Source organism: Mustela nigripes, chromosome 8 (assembly GCF_022355385.1).
Source record: "Mustela nigripes isolate SB6536 chromosome 8, MUSNIG.SB6536, whole genome shotgun sequence".
Classification (NCBI taxonomy): Eukaryota; Metazoa; Chordata; class Mammalia; order Carnivora; family Mustelidae; genus Mustela; species Mustela nigripes.
This window is the reverse complement of record NC_081564.1, coordinates 19,118,022-19,135,247: the sequence shown is the minus strand read 5'-3', so window position 1 is coordinate 19,135,247 and position 17,226 is coordinate 19,118,022. Positions and strand designations below refer to the sequence as shown.

At 47.9% G+C, this 17,226-nt stretch overlaps 1 protein-coding gene and 1 long non-coding RNA gene across 7 annotated transcripts in view; one reads left to right on the top strand and one right to left on the bottom strand.

Moving 5' to 3' along the window:
* Positions 1-9,498, bottom strand: part of SEZ6L (seizure related 6 homolog like) — a 183,386-nt gene extending 173,888 nt beyond the window's left edge. For all 5 annotated transcript variants that reach the window (XM_059408697.1, XM_059408699.1, XM_059408700.1 and 2 more), the window contains exon 1: positions 8,788-9,498. In XM_059408697.1, coding sequence (XP_059264680.1) covers positions 8,788-8,881 — 94 coding nt within the window. In that variant the 5' untranslated portion in view covers positions 8,882-9,498. The remainder of the gene's footprint in view (positions 1-8,787) is intronic.
* LOC132023283 (uncharacterized) lies at positions 8,270-17,025 on the top strand. Of its 2 annotated transcripts, none has more exons than XR_009405912.1 (3): positions 8,270-8,710; positions 13,958-14,116; positions 16,485-17,025. It is a non-coding gene; the product is annotated as an uncharacterized LOC132023283 (long non-coding RNA). The 2 variants fall into 2 exon arrangements; XR_009405913.1 differs by having other exon boundaries at positions 16,459-17,025.
* The last annotated feature ends 201 nt before the right edge of the window (positions 17,026-17,226 follow it).

Below are 17,226 nucleotides of genomic sequence, written 5' to 3'. Positions count from 1 at the left end.
CGATCTGAGAATCTGAGACTCAGCTAAGATTCAACAAATCATTGCCATCATCTTCATCACTACCCCACCCCACCTCAATCATCTGAGTTAAGTGACTTGTCTAAGATCACACTGTTAGGTTGGAACCAATATCTGTCACTCCAGAGTCTGGACTCTTTATTGTACTATAATGCCTTTACAGGCTCCTAGTCCTAAGTCAGTACTCCATTTCAGAATCCCAACTCACTCATTTATGATACAAAACCTTCGCACATACCTACTCCCCAACTGGGATTGGGTGATATCAAACAAGGAAACTATCAATCACTGGCTCACACCCACCCTTCTTCCCTGTAAGACTTGTCCCAAGCTCCAGACTCTACACTCCAGGTTCTTACTTCCAGCCCTTGGGTGATCCTTGCTGCCCAGCCAAGGCTGACCCTGACCACACCTTCTATGCCTTAAGCAAACCTTCCCCAGCTCTCTACACCCCACACTGCCACTGTGTTTCTCAATGAGCCACTCTCTGTGGTCCACGGTGAGAGCAGAGAGGCACAGGGGGGCACCTGGCCTGGGACCTGCACCTCCCTGAGCCTCCATGCTTTATTCTTGCTCGCCTGACTTGAGCCATCTGCTTGGATGGCACCATTCCCAGGTGTGAGCTGGTCCGCCAGTGCCTCAAAGATTCAAGTGCCAAGTCAGCACGGGAGGGAGCTCTGGCTGGATTTCAGTTTCTGCTAACGCTTCTTTTATGCAGTCATTCTGCCGTGGCCTCACAATGTAAATATCCGATTTGGGTAATGTATGCCATTGGTTTCATGGAGACAGATGTCTTAAGGCTCTCCGTGGGTCTCCGAACATACACTACAGGAAAGCAGGGATCTCACTGTTCGTAAAAGTCGGATAAAGTCCCTTAAAGGAAGCCAGAAAATAGGAGTCAGAGGTTCGAGTCCTGGGCTAGACCTTGAGTGAGTAAGTTCTTTCTTGCCTTTTGGGTCTCTTTCCTCAATAAAATGAAATTACCAGGGAATGGACTGAGGCAGGTTGAGAGCCTGATGCTAAGACCTGCTGAATATGACAGACCCCAGGAAGGTACCTTGCTAGCTTTTTCTACAGAGCATGTCAATACCAGGTCCCCCTTCATTACATCATCCCTGGGAAATTAGCCGAGCACAGACAATGTGAGGCCCACCGATGGCTCGGGGCGACCAAGCTGCTCATCTGGAGTCATGTATCTCACAGAAAACAACTCTAAGCATGGATTTTTATTTCCTTTGCTATTTTCTGCAGCTGCCAGGGACCTGAGAGAAGGCAGAGTCTAAAGCCCCAGTGTCATGCCCAGAAAGTTTCTATTTTGAAATGAGCTAAGCCACAGGGTAAACAATTGCAGCCAACATGCCCTTTGGAAAGAGACATGGCTCCGGCAGGGGCCCACTGAGTGGTGCCTCCTTGTGGCTGTGTGTTTGCACAAAGGTTGTTTCTATTCTTCACCAAGTGTCTCTCCTTCCTCATCCTATTCCTCTTTCTCATCTTCCTTCCTGTAGAATTCGTCGGTCATTTCACATCTATGAGCTCACTGATTTTCCTCAGAGAAATTCCTCAAGGTAAGATGCTCTTGCCATTTCCCAGTTTTCAGGTGAGGAGCCAAGCCTTGGAGAGACCACACAGGTGTAGAAGAAAGATTCAGGATGGGATTCAGACCTTTGCATGGATGCTACCTCCCCACAACCGGTAGTGTAGTTCAACAATTGGGTAGAGCCTTACACTGGGTGAGATACATAAGAGACATATGGATGAGGAAGCTTCGGCTGAGGGTTTTGATGGAGATATGCGAAGTGGTAACTCATGCATTGTGAGTACATGAGCTAACTATAATAGAGGGATAAAATGTGATGGGGGGGGCAGAGTATGACTCATAACTGGCACAGAGAAGAGAGAGAGGCAAGGGAAGTTCTTACAGAAAAAGACAATTAGGGACTGGGTTTTGCAAGATGAATAGAAGTTCACCAGGTAACTATTGATAGCAATAATGTTAACTTTATTGAGTGCTTACTCTGGGCTACACATATCTATCCACTTTGACTATCTGTAACCATCTTGCAAGGGAGACAGGACCCAGATCTTACATATCAGGCCCAAAGGGGGTCAGAGCACTGAAGGACATAGTTCAAGGTCATGCCGCTCAAGTCAGCCAGCTGGGCATTTCATCTTCAGGTATATGGCTCTTAGAATGAGTCTCTAGTCATTCTGGTCCTGAATGAAGGACCAGAAGGATGCTTCACCTAGGAACCATCAGAGAGGTTGGGAGGAACAGCTTCTCCTCTTGGCGAGCTGACTTGAGACACCTGGCATTTGCCCCTGGGTGAGAAAACACCTCCGCTCCCGGAGTCCAACCAAACTGTCCTAATTTCTGGGCTAGTGTCTGCTCTCCATTTGGCCATGGCTATGTGATACCTCATACCCTAGTCTCTAGAACAAACTGGGCTTTGGAATTAAATAGTCCTGGGTTTAAATCACAATCGCATCATTCATTGCTTATAACACCTGGCAACTGCCAATACCGTTAAAAGACTCAGTTTCCTCATTTGTATTATCTACTTAGGGACATCACCTGATGTGGTGCTGAGGATGGATGAGGTGGGTGAGGATAACAGGAGTGAATATATAGAGTAAGCACAAGGACAGCCCTCTGGCACAGGGTAGACCCATGCTAAATGGGTATATTTTGCCATTCTTTCATAACACGCCCAGGAAGAAATGCACAGGAGTGCTTAGGGTCTTGAGCCTTCCACACCAACACCCAGCTCCCTGAAGCTTGACCTTCTGGTATGCATAAAGTATAAAGCCTCTTAATTTCCATGTCTCATCCCAGCCCTGTGAAGACAGCTTTGCATATGTGGTTGTAGTTACCGTAAGCCACATTACAAATGGGAAAACTGAGACTCATGGCTAGGAGGTCATTGAATTTAGGTTCCTGAACTTAAGAGCTTACAGAAACCAATTTCCCACACTTTAAGTTCTCCATTAATGGTTGAGTGGCCTGGGAACAGGAGAAATTACAAACAGCCAGAATTGTCAAAGTCAGCCAACAAACCACCCATTCTGCTCACTCTCTTTAGTGTAGTCTCCTTGGCTGGGAAGAGAATACTCTTTTCCTTTTGTCTTTTTCTCTTTCTCTCCTTCTTTCAGAGATATTAGGGGTTTGGAAAAATCCTAGTTGACACGGGTCTCTGTCCCACCAGGTTTTGGAGTTTGGAGAGCCAGTGTTCAGACCCACCCAGCCTGACCACACACCGATGGTGAAGGCATCTTGTACACACATTTCATTGAGAAATACAGCAGGACCCACCTTGGAAGACGCTGTGCCCAGCACTCAAGCTGCCATGCTCAGTGTCAGACTATCTGGATTCAAATCTTACCTCTGCCACTTCCTAGCTGTCGACCTTGAGCTTCCTGAACTGTCTCTCTAAGCCTTGGTTTCCTTATGTATGAAATGGAGAGGAATTGTGGAGATTAAATAAGATAACCTACACAAGTGTCTGACGTGTATTCAGTAACCATTAGATATGACAAAGATGAACGAACCACCCACACATATATTGTAACCTGTTCGACTTTATGACTCACTTTGATTCAACCAGTTTTATTTGAGTGCTTACTATACACCAGGAACAGTGGTGGGCAGAGAGTACCCGTCCAACATGCCTCTGACAAGTATGTATGGGCCCCTGTCTATGTATCAGCAAAATCTGCCCACGAACTTGGGGAATGCAGAATATGACAGGCATTAGAAAAATGATGCCAGATTGCAGCACTTCTTGTGACTCCTGACACACTGCTGGACCTCTCTGTGCCTCCACTTTCCCATTCTATAAAATGGGGGTAATAATAATTGGATCTATTGGGGCCATTGTGAGTGCTCTCTGAATGAATCTATACAAACCACTTATCACGGGACTTGGAACAAAATTGACACTCGACGAATGCTCTTTGCATTATGGAAACACGGTTCCAGCTTTGTTGTAGGAAATTACTTCAGGAGGGTCCATGAGAATCAGCCCATTCTCTCTGGAACACCCTCACTCCCACCGCTTCACCAACACCCAAAGGCTGCTGGTGAAGAACTACAGTAACCGGAGGATTATGCAAATATGCAAATTCCATGAGGCAGCCTTTACCCTGCGCTGCTGCTGCTGCTGCTGCTGCTGCTGCTGCTGTTGGTACTCAGCAGCTAGGACTGGCTGTCTTCAGAGAGGATTCCTTTGGTGTCATCACAACCTCTAGTGGACAACAGTGAGCACAGCGAACACCTCGCTTCATGGGCCTTTGTTTCAGCCTTCCTCTGCTGAGCCCAGGAAGTCCAGAGCAGAGCAGGGAGGATGGGCAGGTCTGATGATTTCTTTCACCTGTCAGGCTGGGTACCCACCAGCCTGTCCTTTCCACTCACTACTTCCCTCTCTCTAATTCCACTGGTGGGCGATGTGCTCCGAAAGTGAAACCTGCTTTCACTACTGTCACTACTTCACTGTAGAAATCCTGCCCCCTCACCCCACACCTTGCAACCCACCCCTAGCGGCTGGTCTCTGTCACATCCCTGCAGGGCCAGCTCAAATGCTACCTGCTCAGCCTTTCCTAACTAGGTCTGGCGAGAATGGACCACACCCCCCTGGAAGACCCCACAGCACTGTGATAATCCCCTCCTGAAGCACGGATCACAGGGCATGGATGCTAGTGGTTTTCTTCTGATCTCTCTTGCTAGGTTGTCATTGCTAGGGCAGGGACCTCATCATATGACCCTGTGTCTCCTGCACTCTACGTGGGGTTGCTGCCTGCATAGAAAGTACTCAGTAAATGTTAAATGAATGAATGAGTTAATGTCTCTTCAAAAAGATTCTCTCCTTCTATCTCCTTTCCAACCATTACACTGCCAACTGCATCTCTGGTACCATGGACTCTACTTGCTGATGGTAATAGTGAGGTGCAAATAGTTACAGTATCAGACTTTGGGAAGAAAGGACACCTGCAACAGGTGAAAAAAAATTCTCACCTGCCACAGGTAGCATATAGTTACCTGGGGCTACTCATATCCCAACTCCAACTCCTCCTACACTGGCCTAAATTAGCTTATTTATGCCAACATCTGCTTCACACCAGCTTCAAGAACTCACTCTCTGGGTGCCTACTAATAGGGGCAACTTGCATTTTTGGAAAACAGAGAAGAAAACAGAGGAACATTACTTGAACATCTACTATGTGCCAGCTGTTTTACAAGGAAGTGTTACGCAATCATTGCTACCATCCTTCCAGACGGAGACAATTCTGTACCCCTGCCCCCATTCTGCAGATGGTAAAATGGAAGCTCAGAGAAGAGAGCTCTGCTGAAGGTCACACATTCATAACCAGGGGAGATGGACCTGGACCCAGGTTTTCAAAGCCGCAGTATTTCTTTTCCAGAACGCTATAAATCTAATACCAGTGACCAGCTCAAATTCTCCAGAACAACAGCCTTACCCTGGCCTCTTTGGCGTTTTGCAGTTCGGCTCCATGAAGGAAACCACAGCCTGGTAGGAAAAAGGGCAGCTGGACTCTGCATTCTGAAACTGCCTTTTGTGGAGCATTCTCCTTGCCTTCTTATCATCTTTCTTTACTCTTTTTCACAGCATGTCAAGTGTCATCAATAATTTCCCTGAGAAATAGGAATCAATTGTAGGAAGCAGAAAGGGGCATGGGTAGAGATGGAAGTGATGCCATCTTCAGACCTCTACTCTGCTGACCTTTGGCATTGCCCGCACTTGCTGGTTGCAAAGGTCAGAATTGGCCCCTTCTGCCCTAAGCCACCAACTACAGCTTTGAGCGCCCCTAGTGGAGGTCTGCAGCACCCCCTGTGGACCCAACAGGAGGACAGGTAAATTGAGCCCTTTTGAATAGCTTTTTGAATAGCAGGAATATACTTGTGAGCAAAACCACAAAACAAGCCACTCTAATCAGGAAACATCCTCTTGCCTTGGAAGAGGGAGGAAGGAATATAACATTATTTTCCTAATGTCTAACTAAGCCTTGTGAACACAAGAAGAATCCTTCAAGCTTAGATAAGGTGGCCCCTGGCAGGAGCAGCCAGAACTCCATGGAAAAGAATGGCAATCCATAATGAAAATAGTTGTTAAGTGAATTTAACAACAACGCACATTAGAGACTAGAGGAGGCAGCAAATCTGAGTCTTATTGAGCAATATTGAATTTCCTTTATTAATTCGAGAGAAAAAGAAAAGAAATGACACTCAGGCTCTGCAGTCTTAGCACGTAGCTACAATTATTCCCCATGTGCATATCTTAAGACAATAAGAAGCCTCTTCAAAAACAAGTTATACTTTATACTTATTCATGCCTTACAGCAAAATGGCCCAGAGAATCATGTGACCTGCATAAGAATGTAGCAACAAGTCCTTTTCAAGTATTTACAAATTGCAGGCAAGCAGGACTAGCTTGCAACACTGTATTAAATGTACCTCTCTCCTGACATTAGTGGAAGTTGGGCTTCAGGTTAAAAATAGAATTTATTGTGAAAGGTCAATTGTTTCCAAATGCACCATGAGAATTGGCAGTGCTCCTTGGCTATCCTCACTCCTTCCTTACCACTCAAGAGTCTTGAAGTCAGAAGCACACGGTTATTAATGAGCCTTCTGAAGTATTACATTAGTTGACTTTAATTTGGCAGTGAGGGGCACCTGGGTGGTTCAGTGGGTTAAAGCCTCTGCCTTTGGCTCAGGTTATGATCCCAGGGTCCTGGGATGGAACCCCACATCAGGCTTTCTGCTCAGCAGGGAGCCTGCTTCCCCCTCCCTCTCTCTCTGCCTGCCTCTCTGCCTACTTGTGATCTCTGTCTGTCAAATAAATAAATAAATAAAATCTTAAATATATATATACACATATATGGGCTAGTTGTAGTGTCAAACAGTTGGAAAAATAATATGAAATGTCTTAAAAATTAACACACACACATTTTGTGTTTGAAGCCAGTGAAGGAAGCAGGATATGAAATCCTTGTCTTGGATGACACAGTATGTGCCATTAAGACATTTTTCCTGGAGGGCAGTGTATTGGAGAGCGGGGTCCTCAAAGGTAGAATCACTTTAGAAAAGCTAGGAAGATGCTGAGTAACTTTGGGTTCTTTCTGTGTGTTTGTCACAACACAGATTCAAAGGATGAGGGAGGGAGATGTGGACTCTGTTCAAGGCCACCAAGCCATTGTTGGAAAGACAGCTAATTAAGAAAGGGCATGCTGTGGTGGAAAGGATTTATGTAAACCAGTTCTCTTCCCCCATCTTTCCCAGAGAAATTGTCCAGACCTGATGTAAATTGTGAATATTATTGCTTCATAAAAGGGGGGTTATTTAATGATATGCTTTGTTAAACAAAAGGTGATGAATTATTTCCTTTGCTTTGCACCCCGCGGCTCCACAGTTAAAGAGAAGGGGGTAGGGGATAAAATGCCTGATTTATGCTGAGGAGGGCACTCCAGGCCATGGGGAAGAGTTGGAGGGAAAGGGACCCAGAGCTGGGGCCCACGGAGCTAAGAGCTGTCCACGGCCTTTGGTGCTGAAGCAGGTGTGCCGGCCAGGAGTCCAGAACTCCCTAGCGAGAAAGGGTACCGCCTGTGCTCCAGCTCCAGGTCAAGACGGTCCAAACAGACATCGAGGCTCCAGATGGGGAGGGTGTGCGCCCTCCAACTGTCTTCAGACTGGGCAGACCCTGCAGCTGCCTGCTTATTTACCGCGTAAGGAGCGCTTTTCTGGAAGCGGGAGCTGGACCTTTCAGAGAAGGCTAGGTTGAGTGGTTACCAATGCTCTCCTCCACTTTGGGGTCTCCTACTGACTGATTAAATTCTCAAAGCTCTTGGGTTTAGCTCTGGATTAATGACGTGTACAACCCCCAACACACAACTTTTCCTGGGGGACCTCAGCGGGGTGGAGAAGAGGGTGTGATTCTGGGTCTGGGAAGGAGGAGCAACTACCCTTCGCTAAACTTGGACCCCCTTTCCAAACCGGCAAGCACGTGGTGGGTGAAACTAGCACCCCTACTTCCCCAATTCATAATAGTGTTGAGACACTAGGCTGTCCGGTGCGCGTGGGAGGAAAAGTGTCCGCTCGGGTTCCCGACGGTGACCTGACATCTTCCCTCCCTCCCCCGCCAAGTTCCGAGAACCCTAAGGACCCCCGACTGGCCTCCAAACGAAAGCCACACCCAGTCCGGCATCCAGACACCTGGTTGGGATCAGTCCAGGCACCCGGTCTTACAGGACAGCCTGAACCAAAAGGAGGCAAGGGGTCCTAGAGTGGGAGGGCGCGGCACTACGAAGCCCCCAGATGCACGGTTCAAGTCTAGTCCTCAGTTAAAGGGCGGGTCAGCTGCCCCCCTTCTCGTCCTCTCCCTGAAAGGGTGAGAATTATCTGGCACCCAGCCCCGGGTGCGGTTGCAGAGAGCTCCGGGTATCTGAGGTTTGGAGGCGATCCCACTGCAAGGAGATTGTCTGGGGCTGCAAAGGGAAGTCAGCCCCACAGCCGGGCACACTGAAAGGGAGCCCGCAGCCGAAGCAAGGAAGCGCCGGAGTCCTTCAGACACATCCCCGCCTCCACACTCCCATCAGCCCGGGCCGAGGGGACGCGGTTCCCAGCCCCGAATTTGGGCGACCGCCCCCGCCTTCCAACCCGGCGGGCGGCGCTACAGAAGCTCAGGTCGGCCGCGACCCCCTGCTGCCCCGCACTAGCCGCAACTTTGCCCCTTCCCCCGCCCCGCCCCTCCAGGCGCTTACCTCCAGCCAGAGCTGCCGCGGGGCTCCCCAGGAGCAGGGCGAGGAGCAGCGAGGTCCCGCCGAGTCCCGCGGCGGGCGGCCGGGCCGCGGGCATCGTGGCTGCGGGGGGCTCGGGGCCGCGGGCTGCGGGCAGGCGGACGGCGCGGGAGCCGGGAAGCGGGGAGGCGGCGAGCGCGCAGGGCAGGCGGGGCGAGGGAGGGGGCCGGGGGCCGGGGCAGCCGCCGGAGCCCCCCGGGCGGACGCGCGCTCAGCCCCGCGATCGCTCTGGCGGAGCAGCGCCGGGCGCGGGCGGGCGAGTGAGGAGGAGCCGGCGAGCGAGCGAGCAAGCGAGCTAGCGGGGAGCGAGCGGGAGGAGGGAGGGGGCTGGGGCCGAGTCTGTGCCGAGCGAGTGCGACGAGGGAGGGAGGGGGCGGGCGGGCCGCCGGGAGAGGGGCCGCCGCGCCCCAGGGCCAACCTCCTTCTCCAGCCGCGGCCCGTGTGCCCCGCGAAGTTTAACGCCAATTCCCCTGGTGTCCTGTGGGCCGAGCGTTTCCTCCCGGCGGATGCTCACAGCAGTCCGGTGCTGCCAGGCGAGGCCGTAGAGCTTCCTGACCATTTTCCAGACGGGGAGGTGGAGGCCTCAAAACCCAGCGCAGCTTTCAGGCTGCGTTCGAGCAGTCTAGAGCTTTCTATCGCTAGGCCTCCAGGAGAGGTCCCAGTCCCAGTTCTCTCAGTTGTATGGCAGCCCTTCCAGGGCCTTTTGGGCCCCAACCAGCCGTCTGCTCTGACAGTATCCTGTGTTTCCAACGTGAGTCCTGTAACCTAGAAAGTCTTCAACTCTGGGGATTCGATGAGAGCTGTCAGTCTCCCTAGAACAATACAAATGGCCATGAAATTGTGCATCTAATACATGGTGGGGGGCGGGGTGCTCCAGGCCTGTGAAAACCCAACTAGGGGCTATAAATTAAAATTTATAAAGAGTTTCCTCTTTCACATCCCCGTTGTCAACCGAGCGCCAGAGCTAGCCAAGGCTTCCTCTGAGCTCAGCCCCTTAGCTCTGCTATATTTACGCCCTTCCCCCATCTGAGTTCAAGACCCACCCTCCATGTTGTGCTCTTGCCCAGCCCTGATTTCCAGCATCTTGTCTTTTCTCCACAAATGGAAGTGGTGAGGGACAGTAGATGTGGGAGACAGGCAAATGCCTGGGAACAGCCATGGCCAAGGGCTACATGAGGGACAGGCTTGTAAGCACTCCCAGAGACTCAGACGGACTGTGTGGGCTACCTTTGCAGAACTGCCAGCTTCCCAGGCCTGTCACCCCAATTTAGAAGCCCTCCCTCGCCCTCCCCCTATTCCACCTTGCCACACTATCTCCACATTGCAGCCTGAGCAGGCAGAGGGAGCAGATGGAGAGAAGGTTGCAGACAGCACGGGAGGAATATGTCTTTAGCTGAGAGGTGGAGCTGGGAGTCCCTACAAAGAATAGGTGGGGGAGGTGAGCGCAGGGTGGAAGAGGGCTGGAGGGGAAAGGGAGCACTATGGCCTAGGGGATCAAAAGACCCCTACACCCAAAGCTTTCCCATTCATTCATGCATTCAGTGTTTTTTATAGGGCACTCACTACAGATGCACAAAGAGTCCCTAGGAAAACCCATTTCTTGCCTGCAAGTTTCCATTCCTGCTATTTACCTGGTGGTTTTTATAAAGAGGGAGGCTGAGACAGAGGGTACAGAACACCTGATTTCTCCATTGGGGAAGATGAAGCCTCCCATTGTTTTGCTGTATTAGCCCCAAAGCTCTGTAGGGGGTGACTTTGCCCCGATCTCATCCATCATCATACACTTAGGGCCTGCACAGTACTGGTGTGCAGTAGGCACATGGGCATTCTTGTTGAATGGAACATAGACAAGCAAAGAAACTGAGGAAAACAGAAAGGGAGAAGGTGAGTGAAAGAAAAACAAAGTGACAGGCCAGTTCCTCACTTGGCGGCAAGGAAACAGGTGCTTGCAAGCATCTCCTGTTTGCCAGGGGCTCTTACCACACTGTACGTAGCAGCTCATGTCAATTTCATCATAATCCTTCACCGTGAGACATGATTGACTCCATTTGACAGATAAGCACCTGAGTCCTCGAGAAGGTCACAACCTAGCTGAGGTCACGTGGCTAGGAAGCGACAGCACAAGGTAGATTCAAGATCAGGTCTGAGTCCAGAGCCAGAAACCATCCCCTCTCAGGAATTGTATGGCTGTCTCCATGCTATGACTGTGTGGATGTCCCTGGTGTTTTGACAGCTCCTTGTTATTAGTCATTCTTCAATGACTAAAAGTTCATCATCAGGATCACTCTTTTGGTAAAGGCATCTAGAAGATCATTACTTGCATGCGAGTATATTATATGGGAGAAGTGCTACTGTGAAATTAATTAAGCCATTGAATAACACAGGATTTGCTCATTTCGTTGGCCAGCTGATTTACTTTCCCTTGCCTGGAGAATAGTTCTGAGACAATCAGACATAGACCTTGCAATCTGAGATTATGATGGTGGGAAGGCTCTCTCTCTTTATTTAAGATCCCTTCCCCAATAAGAAGAAATGCTGTGATGAGAATAACATTTATGAGAAGAGCAGCTTGTAGATGAAACTATCTACATTTTTGATGCTCACATTACAGGTGAGGAAACTGAGCCTCAGGGAGACAGTGACTTGCTCAAAATCATACACTTGGTCTACTTTTTGTCAGGCTCATGCTCTGTTACTACAGGACACCTGTATCTTTGGTTCTGGTATCAATGCGGACTTCTTGCTACCCACAGCTGCCCAGGGCAAGAATCCTAGCATCTGTGCAGGTGTGTGTGTCCACAATTCTGTCTACATGTTGCCACTAGATAAATCAGCTCTTAGGCAATTAAAATTGGTTAGGAGACAAGGGATTAGATCTTGTCCTCACCTCTTTCTGCTGGGTAAGAAGGGCAAGTTCTTTAACCTCTCTGAGCCTTATTTTCCTCTTCTGAGGAGAAGAGATAAGAATAACACTTACCATGGGGGCTGATTGACCCAAGTGGATAACAATATCCCTGTGACATGAGGGGATACAATAACATTTATTTCATAGGGTTAGAGACAAGTTCCCATGAGCTGATAAACTAAATCACTGAGCCCAGTTCAGACTGTAAGGAAAACACTCAGCTTCATTCTCAAAAATTTCATGTTGTATGAGACAGCAGCCATTTAGGAATTCCTGATTTTGATCTCTCCCCTGATAAATTGTTGTGTAATCCTAGGTAAGTCACCAGCCTGTCTATCCATCCACCTATCCATCCATCCACGCATCTGTCCATTCAATTGCCCACGGCACTCACTCATCCATCTATCTACAAACAGTACTTGAACATCTACTATTTTTTGAGTAGCCACTGGGTGCCAAATTCTTACAAGATGCTGTGGGTGCTGAAGACTCCATCCATTGCTCTCTAGGGCTAGAGTCTAGTGGAGTCTAGAGACATGATTGCCAAATCCTTTCCAGGATTGATGTTCTATGCCAAGGGAGACAGTGTAGCAAAGTGGTTAAAGCAGGCTTCGAAACCTGGCAGATCTAAATTTGAATTGTTTCTCTCCTGCTAACAGCTGTGTGATATTGAACGACTGACCTAACTTTTTTGAAACTGTTTCAGTGAAGACCTGTGACTTAGATTAAATGAGACAATTGTGGGGCTCCTTGGTGGCTCAGTCCTTAAGCATCTTCCTTCAGCTCAGGTCATGATCCCAGGGTCCTGAGATCAAGCCCTGCCTCTAGTTTCTTGTTCAGTGGGGAGACTACTTCTCCCTCTCCCATTCCCCCTGCTTGTGTTCCCTCTCTCACTGTATCTCTCTCTGTCAAATAAATAAAATCTTTTAAAAAATAAATGAGACAATTATTAGAAAGCATTTAGGGTAGTACACATAGCATACAGTAAACTCTCCATCCATCTGTCCAACCATTCATCCACCCATCCCACCAACAATTCTTTTTTTTTTTTTTTTTTTTTTTTGAGCATCTATCAGGTGCCAGGAACTGGAACTGTTCTAGCAATGAAGGATGAACAGAAACTGTTCTAGGAACAAAGGATGCATCAGTTAACAAAGGATGCAGCAGTTAACGAGATAAACCCAGTTAACCGTAAGCCGTAAGCTCTCTGGAGCTTACCTGGTATAGGTGAGAGATGGACAGTAAATCCTTTACTAATTTAGAATTTCCAAATGCTCCTTTACTAATTTAGAATTTCCAAATGCTCCAGGTTCTATGAGGAAGAAGAATGGGGTGATTTGAGAGTGAAGGAGGCAAGCTCTTTTTTGAGCGATGGGGAATGGCCTCCCAGGACCAGAAGGCATTTAAGCAGAGAAGTGATTAGTAAGAAGAAGCTACCAGGCCAAGATCTGGGGAGGGACATGGTCCGGGCAGGGAACACAGAAAGCACAGGATATGACGCTGAAATAGGGTCATTGCAATAAATGGTGGCCATTGCCAGGATACTTCTGTTTAGTCATTTCTCTATCCATACAGATCACAGTGCACCAGGGCTTGATTTTGAGATCTGTATACTCAGTTTGACTTTCTCCATGAACTACCATGTCAAGTGTTTCAAAGTTATCCACACTCCTGCCCAATCCAAACCCAGCACCACATTTCACCCCAGGAATACCTGCTGTTAGGAAGGGCTTTGCTAAGGTGGGAGGGCGCGGGGTTTGGACATAACTTCTGTCTTGGAGTAAAAGTGAAATGCAAAAAGAGACATCTTGAGAGAGAGGGAGAGAGTTTGAAACAACAAAACAGCCATAGTAGTAGCCCAGGAGACAAATTCATTCTGGGTCTTTGAAGGGCAGCCTGAGCATCCAACCAGCCTCCCCTCCAGTGTTCTCAATAAGGTCTTCCTACCTTCCCATGAGCCCATGAAGCCCCTTGCCAAGCAAAGTGGCTGTCACATCACTTTCTCCAGATGCTAACAAGGGAACGGTCAGTGGTGAAACAGCCAGCCTCCTCCAGCATGTCCACATTACCAATTATGTCTCTTGGGTTTCCTTGGAAATGCTTGATCTGTCTATACCACCTGCCCTGGCTCTGGAGAAATGTCCATGCACAGGGAAACAGTGCTTTTATTTCAAGCTGAAAGTTTACAGAATACAAAGTGAGCCTACAAACTGGATTTGCTTTCTCTAGAAGCTTGTCTGGCCAGATGAGATGGAAAACCAGTGTACTTTGGAGACGTGAAGGAGGCTGAAGGAAAGGAACAAACATAGGATGTGATAAGACCCCACAGCCAAGTTCCTGCAAACCCAGCCAGGAGACATCCTGGGTTTATGCTTTTGGGCCTCAAAGGTGAGGGAAAAAAATCAATTAAAGATACTGTGTATATTTATATACTCTGTTGGCATTATAAACTGTAACATGTACATTTTTCAGACCATGAAGAACAGCCTAATTCTGCAAAGAGGCACACGCCTATGGACTCTTCTCAGACTTTTATGTTTGGTGACCTGAGGAACACCTGTGTCCTTGGGGATCAGCAGGTGTATTTGGCCTCAGATGTGCCTCAGTTTCCTTCTCCAAGTGTCAGCTTGAGACCTGTTTTCTTGTCTGTATTAAGAGATATCAGTGATGATTTCCTAGGGGTTTTGTAATGGTAAGAGAGAGGATGCAATGTTGAGCCAAGTGTCCATCCTGCAGTAGGCACTCAATAAAAGAGAGTAATTACATTGTAGCATACAGACCGTAAGGGAGAAACACAGCCCAAATGCCACAAATAGCTCTTCTCTGATAGGATTTAAGTGTTTTTTTTTTTTTTTGAAGATTTTATTTATTTATTTGACAGAGAGAGATCACAAGTAGGCAGAAAGGCAGGCAGAGAGAGAGGAGGAAGCAGGCTCCCTGCCGAGCAGAGAGCCCGATGTGGGACTCGATCCCAGGACCTGAGATCATGACCCGAGCTGAAGGCAGCGGCTTAACCCACTGAGCCACCCAGGCGCCCGTAAGTGGTTTTATATATGTCTAGACCCAGAAGAAGGTTCAGCTGGGGCTAAGGGTACAGAAAAAGTAAAACTCCTAAGCCCATCAGGGGACTCGGCCAATCTAACACATTCTCTGTGTGACTCACCTCACTCAAATTGAATGGAGGTGGCACCGTTCTGTTTGAACGCAGACACATCCTCCAACCCTTCGCCTTCCTTGCCAACGTCACCATGTTCATCCATATACAGTACCAAAAAGGTCCCTGCTACCGGGCATCCTGCCCTTCTTCCCAGCTTCCTGCCCAAAGCCCAGCCTTTGTCCCCAGGAAGTCAGAGGAGGGTGGGGAGGGAAGACGACTAATGTCTGAGGCTTAGAGGGTCTGAGTTTTTCCATTACCTTCATGCTGTACTCCAGAAGGAAGCACTACCCAGCAACAGTAGGAACGGAGGCCAAGAAATATCCCCCTGGAGATCAGAAACCCAAGGAACAGTGGGTGGGAGCTGGAGAGCCAGGAGGCCACCCCACTAAATCCCGTGTGCTGTCTGTAGGTCCCTTGTCTTCACTGATTCTTACTTCATCCACATGAAAAAGGAAAATAATTACGAAAAGTGATCACTCAAACCTTCCCTGAGTGGCTCCATCTTGGGCCTGTGGTTTTCTTTTCTTTTTTAAATTTAATTATTTTTTTTCAGTGTTCCAAGATTCATTGTTTATGCACCACACCCAGTGGTTTTCATTTTTTTAACAGTGGTATCCGCTTCCACACCTGAGAGATGCTCTATTCCACTGCAAACTCTCCAGATGAGAATCAAAGCTGATGTTATAATGTATCTACTTAGAGTTTACCACTTGATATCTCATTTAATGCTTATGGCCACCACAGGAAGTTGTATTATTATAACCCAAACTCCTACTCTAGCCTGTAGGGCCCCCCAGATCCAGCCCCCCTTCCTCTCTGACTTCGTGGTTCCTTCAGGGACGTCCAATTGCAAATAATCCTTTTTAAAAAATTGTAAAATTCAATTAATTACTATGTAGTATATTATTAGTTTCAGATGTAGAGTTCAGTGCATCTGAACTCATTACATCATGTGGTCCTTAATAAATATCATGTGCTCATTACATCATGTGCCCTGCTTAATGCCCATCACCCAGGTACCCCATCCCTCCACCCCCTCCCATCCAGCAACCCTCGGTTTGTTTCCTATGATTAAGAGTCTCTTATGGTTTGTCTCCCTCTCTGGTTTTCTCAGATTTCTCCCTCTTGTTTTATTTTTCCTTTCCTTCCCCCATGATCCTCTGCTTTGTTTCTTAAATTTCACATATGAGTGAGATCATATGATAATTGTCTTTCTCTGATTGATTTATTTCACTTAGCACAATACCCTCTAGTTCCTTCCATGTCATTGCAAATGGCAAGATTTCATTTCTTTGATGGCTGAGTAGTATTCCATTATATATATATATATATATATATATATATATATATATATATATATATCCTAATCCAAATGTGCTTCTCAGGATTTGGTTCTCGCTGTCCCCCTATCTGGAAGTCTCTTCCTCCTGATAGACACATGGCTGGCTCTTTCTCATCCTTCCATGGTCAGCTAGAATGGCATCTCCTCAGGGAACACTTGCCCAGTTTTAAATTTTCCTGAGCAAGTATCACCACCTAAAATCATCTTTCTTATTTACTGACATGTTTGCAGGGGTATTATCTGTGTTCTCCCACTAGATTCTAAAATCTGTGAGATCCGTGAGCTCAAGAAATTTTCCAGCACAAAGCACATAGGGAGGTTTCCAAGGAAGTCTCATTCAATATTGAATGAAGAAATGAAGGAATGAAGGAATGAACCTCCACTTTGCAGGGGAGTAAAAAGAGACTCAGAGGGATGAGGGAATTTGCCCAGCAGCCACCAGGCAGGAAGTGTGGAAGAACCGGGCTCAAACCTAGGACGGTCTGACCTCCAGTTCAAGTTTATAACCATTTCACCACACCACCTCTGGGATCCGGGAACAGGTGATGCTTCCCAGCAGCGAGACTCTAAACCAGCAGGGGTTCCCAGCCGGAGACATGATCTAAGTGCCAACGTCTGAATGTCTGTGAGCATTTCGAGTCGTTTGGAGAAAAGGCAACGTTAGCGGTACCATTATGGCCTGCTGTTCTCCATGCCATCACCGCCATCCCCACCTATTAAAATAATGGTATGAAAAATAAACAGCCTTTATGGACAATTTTATACAACCCATGCATTGTTTGTTTCTCTCACCGTTACCATGGCAGTGATGTTCTCCTGATAACTTCTGAGTTTCTACATGATGGAAGGGAATGAAATAAAGTTGCTTGGGAGAAAATTGCCAAACAAAGGGTTTTTTTTCCTCTGGATGCTGCACACACCCTCACCCCCCCCCCCCCGCCCCAGCACTCAACTGCAGCTGCACCCTGAATTCTTAGGCACAGAATAAAGGCTCCCCAG